The sequence below is a fragment of the Triticum urartu genome, chromosome 7 (assembly GCF_003073215.2).
Source record: "Triticum urartu cultivar G1812 chromosome 7, Tu2.1, whole genome shotgun sequence".
NCBI lineage: Eukaryota > Viridiplantae > Streptophyta > Magnoliopsida > Poales > Poaceae > Triticum > Triticum urartu.
Window position 1 is genome coordinate 684901919 of NC_053028.1, and position 6798 is coordinate 684908716.

The 6798-nt window shown below is 44.2% G+C and overlaps 1 protein-coding gene and 1 long non-coding RNA gene across 2 annotated transcripts; one reads left to right on the plus strand and one right to left on the minus strand.

Moving 5' to 3' along the window:
- On the plus strand, nt 1-3020 carry LOC125523389 (uncharacterized methyltransferase At2g41040, chloroplastic-like). The gene is made up of 7 exons (XM_048688428.1): nt 1-322; nt 883-989; nt 1076-1298; nt 1499-1692; nt 1998-2109; nt 2468-2584; nt 2678-3020. Exons 1-7 carry the CDS (start codon nt 170-172, stop codon nt 2813-2815), a joined length of 1044 nt encoding a protein of 347 aa, XP_048544385.1. The 5' UTR covers nt 1-169; the 3' UTR covers nt 2816-3020.
- A 1238-nt stretch (nt 3021-4258) lies between these two features.
- On the minus strand, nt 4259-6798 carry LOC125525568. The gene is made up of 5 exons (XR_007291360.1): nt 6456-6798; nt 5739-5841; nt 5083-5179; nt 4615-4979; nt 4259-4529 (listed from the first exon to the last, which is right to left on the minus strand). It is a non-coding gene; the product is annotated as an uncharacterized LOC125525568 (long non-coding RNA).

Here is a 6798-nt window from a genome sequence, read left to right on the forward strand (position 1 = left end):
CCACCACCACCACACCCCTCTTCCGGTCTCCCCTCCCCTGTTTCTCCTCTGCCCGAGCTTGCCAAAGATCATTTCTTTCCTTCCCTTCGCCGGCCGGCGCGTCTCCAGGCTCCAGGCTGCAGTCAGCGTACCACTGCAGTTGCTCTGCAGCTCCGCGTCGGCGTCGCCCATGGAGCTCGCGGTCAGAGCCGCAGCGCCTTCGTGCTCCTCCTCCCCGTCGCTCCATCCCCCGCGCGTTCCCTGCCGCCTTGGCCGCAGCCCAGGCCTGCCGCTGCCGGCTCGCCGGGTGGCCCTCGCAGCGGCGGCCTTCGCCCTCGACCCGGTACGTACCGAGGCCACAAGCTGATTCTCATCTCAGGAGAAGCAAGATAACGCGCTGTGTGTGCTAGAAAAAGGGTGAACGATTGTCGCACACCAAGTGTCCGGTGTTATGCCCAGGCGGGGCTTTGGCAGGAACCAAGCTTTGTATTTGCTTGAAGAGTAATCACCTGAATCGAGATAGGCGTAGGTTTAGCAGATCTTTTCAGTTTGGGGAGGTGATGTGTTTCATGGCGTGCACTGCTGGTATTTGGCAACGAGAGGGAAAGACTGAACCTCCCATGGATTTCTGTTGATATACCTGCTGATATCTGGATTTCTGTTGCCTTACATGTATAGGATGCCTGGCCTCTGCAATCTAGCTTGTACTTTTTAATACTAGAGAGCTAATCTTGTTAACAGCAGTCGTGTATGGTTCAGAAATAAGCAGCCTGTTTAATAGCATAGTTTACAGTCTCGTTAAGGGCAAGCCAAGGTGAATGTTTTGCATACAAGGTGTTTGATGTTATGCCGAGGTAGGACTTTAATCATACCGTGTGAAACTGACGCTTACTATGCGAAAAGTTTCAGGAGATCAAAACTGAGCTGAATGACGCTTCAAAAACAGAGGTGTTCGCATGCCCTGTTTGCTATGAACCGCTGATAAGGACAGGGCCGCCAGGCATGAACCTGTACGTCTAAAGTCCATGAATTATCTTCATCTCTCATGGTTGCCGGATTAGGATTTATGTTGTTTCTGCTTCTACGCGTGTCCCAGGCCAGCGATTTATAGGTCTGGATTCAAGTGTTCAAAATGCAACAAGTCATTCACCAGCAAAGATGTCTTCTTGGATCTCACTGTCACCTCAGGAATGAAAGAATACAGTGAACTCAAGCCTGCTAGAACTGAGCTGTTCAGGAGCCCGCTCGTCTCCTTTCTTTACGAGAGGGGGTGGCGTCAGAACTTCAATCGGAGTGGCTTCCCTGGCCGCGATGAAGAGGTACATTTCTTGTCCGTCTCATTCTTTCAATTCCATAGCCTTAAGCTGTTACTGCTCAGTGAGAAACTATTTATAGTAAGACGTATATCTGTCAGAGCCATGTATTTGGTGCTGCAACAAAACGCTGTCTCCAGTTTTCATGACAAGAAAATATTCATATTAATATGCATATAATTCTAGTCTTCTGTTGACTTTATCAGTTCCAAATGGCTCAAGATTATTTCCAATCAGTCGCTGGTGGTATACTCGTTGATGTCAGCTGTGGCAGTGGCTTGTTTTCAAGGAAGTTTGCAAGCTCTGGGGCATATTCAGCTGTGATTGCTTTGGACTTTTCTGAGAATATGCTCCGCCAATGCTATGACTACATCAAACAAGAAGAAACCCCTATGAACACGTGAGCCTTCCTTCGTGTTTATTTCGAGCTTTTCCTGTAAGACTTGAATAGTTGTCATGCAAGATGCAACATCCAACTGTAACAAACCGTCAAGTAAAAAACTAGGCCATCACTATTTTTTGTGGGAACTAGTGCTTTATTTTAGTTTAATAGCAAAAAAGACTACACTATGTGTTCAGCATCTAATTGAACAAAATGTGATAATCTACTCTCTTGTTTCAATCTATTACTACTTCCGAACGTTCTTTTTGTTCTAAAGTACAGTACAGTAATTATGAACATTCATCAGCAGTATTCATCTGCAGAAACCTCGCACTTGTAAGGGCTGATATTTCAAGGCTCCCCTTTGCTTCATGTTCAATTGATGCCATTCATGCTGGAGCCGCTATCCACTGTTGGCCATCCCCTTCAAATGCGGTATAGTACCTGTCTCATTTGCACTTCTGATTAATATTGTACATAGTTGATAACCTAATAATTGATATAGTAAAACTGGTGTCTTCGGAATTGCGATTTTATTCATCAGAGTCCACTGAACAATTAGTTAATCCAGAAAGTTTAAACCCGGCATTACATGGGAAATAATGCTCTGTATTTCTGTTAATTATTGACTGCTGAACGTGTCTGTAAGTCAACCACGATAGTTTAGTGCTTAGTTAGTATGCTTTGGACAGCTTTGTGTAGGAACAGGGCGTCATGCGATGACCTGTGTACCTTTCTTTTCATATGAACTTATTCATCACCATGACATCCCCTTCTGCTGTTTGAAAACCAGATAGCTGAAATCAGCCGTGTGCTGAAGCCCGGCGGTGTCTTTGTGGCGACAACCTTCTTATCCACCCCCACGAACAGTGGCCCGCTCTCTATTGATGCACTAAGGCCACTGAGACAGGTAAAAGAAGTCATCGATCGTCTAGCTCTACTACTTATTTTCTGCATGGGACAGGTTAATAGCCTGTTGCACCTTGTCTGCTATGTGCTGCAGATTGTTGGGCCAGTGAACAGCAGCTACAACTTCTTCACGGAAGGAGAGCTGGAAGACCTGTGCAGATCCTGTGGCCTGATCAACTACAGCAGCAAGGTGCAGAGGTCATTCATCATGTTCTCCGGGCAAAAGCCGTAGCTGGGTATCACATCCAGACTTTCTTTGTATAGCCAGCCACAGTGTATATATAGTATAGCTGTGCTTTTTTTTTAACGCATGTATATATATAGCTGTTACGGTTAAATCAGGTGGTGGAAATGTAACTCAAACACACGTTAGGCAATTGAACCAAAATGCATGGTCTCCGACTCTGATGAACAATAGTAGCATTTGTTCAAGTTCAGGCATTGAGCAAAAGTGTTACACCTGAACAATTGTGTTGTTTATGCAAAATAAATAAAATTTAAAGTAACTGCTGAACTATAAGCCTTTTATCGATAACGACCTGAACGTCTATTAAAATCTTCAAGGGTACAGATTCAATTCCTTTCTAGAGAAGATCAAGAGGGCCGTATCCTGGCTCCAATTTTTTAGTTTTTTTACAGAATGAATGAAATCGAAGAATATCAGTGCAAGCAATCAGACCGGCTGAGTGAGTGACAGGATATTGTCATCAACCAAAATTATTCCCAGGATCAACAACAAACCGCACCATACAGCAGCAAGAAAGAAACTACCCTAGCTACTACTCAGCCTGCTGGCTGGCCTTAAGGTACAAGCAGCCATTCCGGCACCTCACGATCGCTCAAGGCACTAGCAGAGTGGTGAAGAAACCTGTTGCTTGGTGGCAGCGGCACCAAGCTTCTTCAGGTCGAGGCGTGTCACAGGTGCTCGATTCGAGCTATCAACTGCATTATTCCTCGAGCGGAGTGAGTGAGACTGCTTGAAGCAGTGTGTGTAAAATTACAGCACACTGTGCCATGGTGTTAAATGAAAGGTCAAGCTAATTACATCAATGTAGCAGAACTGGCAAGCCAACAGGTCGGAGGAGTGAGTGTTATTCCCATTCACAGGGCGGTTAGGCAGGAGACAGAAGCTGTTCCATCCAGATGGTTCAATCTAGTCTCTACTCTCGACACACTTAATATGACAGCCTATGCTTCGCAGTTCTTGAAAAATAACAGAACTCTTGTTGCTGGGTCACTGCTACACCGAAAGTACTGTACGATGTTCCGTGTAGCATTCACGAGTGCAACTTCATTTTTGAGGGCAATCAGCTGCTAGCCTCTTGATCTTTTCGACGCAATCCTTATCTAGACGAGGCGAGATCCTTCTTTTCACATTTCCCTGGAATTCAAGAAATGTAAGAGATGAAAAATCGGTGGTGCTCCATGATGAGTTTGATAAAGTTATGATATAAAATCTCATTTTTAGATGTGGGCCTGACCGTGAAGGCTTTCACTAGGTTTCTCCACTTATCCTGAAAGATTAAACACATAAAAATTAACATCTTTTACAATAAAATATATGTAGATAAATAAAAGATGAATAGAGAAAAAGTGTGAAATACAACAAAACAATGAGCAGAAAGAGCATGCAATGCTTGTTCTTTAGTGCAATTAATCACCAATTGACTATACCTTAAGGTGGATCGCTGTTCGAACTGATATTGGAAACCTTTCATTCTTCAACTTAGTCCATGGTCCAACCCCATGTACAGATACACCATCCACTAGCTCTTTCACCTCTTCAGATGTCCAATGGTCATTGTTTCTTTTGCACCCATGTTTTTGGCCTTCACTTGCAGAGCGCAAGTCCCGGGAGCATGGTTCTATGTTTATCGACCATGTTCCTCTCTCACGTGCACTTCTCACACGACTTCCATGCCTCCAACCACTTTTTGGTATGTAATCTGAATCACATAGCATATGTGTTTAACTACTTGAGACAATGACAAAATGGTACATTGCAACAAATGGAGCCTTCATAATTCATACCTAGTAGATCGCCGGTCCCCTCCTCCGGCGGTGTCACGGTGGCCGCAAGCCTCCTGCTTCTCCGGTGACAAGGCGGCGGGTACATGCCCCCTCCCTCTCTCATCTCCGCCTCTTTTCCTCCTCCGCCGTTGAGAGTCGTGGTGGCAGGGGCCTCCTCTTTCTCAAGCAACGCCTCCGGTGGAGCGGGCATAGGTGTTTGTATTTTCATGCCATGACCACTAGTTGGTTCAATCTGCAATGATGAAACAAATTTTCAATGCCATTTGCCACGTTCAATTGTTTTGCAAGTTTGTACTTTTGGATGTGCGGAAATCTTGCCTCGTGAGTTAAATTTGCCTCCTTTATATAAGTAGGAATGAATGCACCTGCAAGGAATCATACATTATTTGATTTCAAGATCGAACCATGGATAAATTGCTTGTTTGTCTAACGAAGTTTGGAATAGACCGCAAAAATTAAGCATCGTACCTTTCAGCCATCTATCCAAATCATGGGGTCCTTCTAAGAGTGCTTGAAAGTCAATGGTGCCATAATCCACATATGTTGAGTGAACTTTAATCTCCGGCTGTCATCAAGAACAATGAAATATATGTTGTTATTGTGTCGGGATTTCGACGAGCCTGTTGCGAACTCTATATCCAAGTCAGATTTGATAAGATCTAAAGAGTGGGGATCATATATGAACTATGATTGTCGACATACATTACATCCAGTTAAAATGAATCTTGAATAAACCATGGAGGGCCAGTTCTTTTCGGCGATTCTCCCAGAATCGCCCCCCTCCCCAGCTTTTCTCAGAATTGCCACTCCATATTTTTTTTTACAATCCTATCTAGTTAAGGTCTAGTTAGTTAGGATTGTAAAAAATATATGAAGTGGTGATTCTGGGAGAAGCTGGGGAGGGGAGCGATTCTGGTAGAATCGCCCAAAAGAACTGGCCCGGAGTATGCTTCAATATTTTTTATTGACCATTTTGGTTGTGCTTATACTTTTCTTTCAGATAACTTACGATTTTTTAGTTTAGACATATAGGCTGGCTCCACTTTTATATTGAAATAAAACCAAGCATCCAACTAGTCATCGTCTCTAAAATAGATATGTGATCTGATCAACAAAGTGAATACCTGTTGACTTGGAAGAGGATCGGCCAAGATGGGCGCCCAAATGTCAACTTGTTCCATTGTGTCAGTGAGCAGCTACCACACTTCACTTGTCCAATATAGGAAACTGAAATGATGGCTGGAGTTAATGTGTTTATTTAATAGTACTACATACCGTAAATGGATTGATTAAAAAAAACTTGTTCCATCAAATAATATATATTGTACATGCATGCATGATAAATCCAGATATATATACTTCATGTGTGTATTTAAATTTTTTATACTTATTTTTTTTGGTATCGCTGACCAAAAGTAATAATAGATGCATGTGCATGCACTGCTCAGTCAATCATCTCACCTAGCAGGATGGTACACTGCAATGCAAACTATTCTCTTTTTTTTTGACAGCATGCAAACTATTCTACTGTTCTCATTCGGGTGTATTCTATTGCCATGGAGCATTAGATATTAGTCGCAGATACTTTCATGTATATTTTGATTTTGGATTGAAAAAAGATTGACCCCCTCTTAGTTGCTCATCACGCTCCGCCACTGCATGCATGTATGCGTGCAACAAATTAACTGCCAAGCTAATTAAGCTTACATAAAATCCTATCCAGTTAGCTAGCAATCAGATCAACCAGTACAAAATGTAAATGAAGAAGTTCCTGTCTGATCTGCAGCTAGTACGTATACAGTACTAATTAACTCTGGACAGAGGCCGGATGAATAACGTACCTGTGTGCAACCGCGCGCGCAGGGCCTCCGGTGCGCCGTGCCGGCGGCTGACAGATGTCGGACTAGTATGCCGCCGTCCGTCCAAGATCGTAGTTGCAGACGACTGGAGCAGAGCCGGCCGGCGGCCTCTGCTTGGAGACACGCGCGCGGCGACGGACCTCGTTCCTCGACTCTGCTCTCCTGGAGCTAGCTACGGTTACGGTGTGAGAGAGTGGCCGGCCGGGCGGTGGCGGCGTTTATAAGCATTGCCAAGCTAGCAACTTCCGGGAAGCTGCCCGGCCCCCGATTAAGCTCACACTAAGCTCGATCGAGCTATAGATGACATGATGCGATGTGAGTTTGG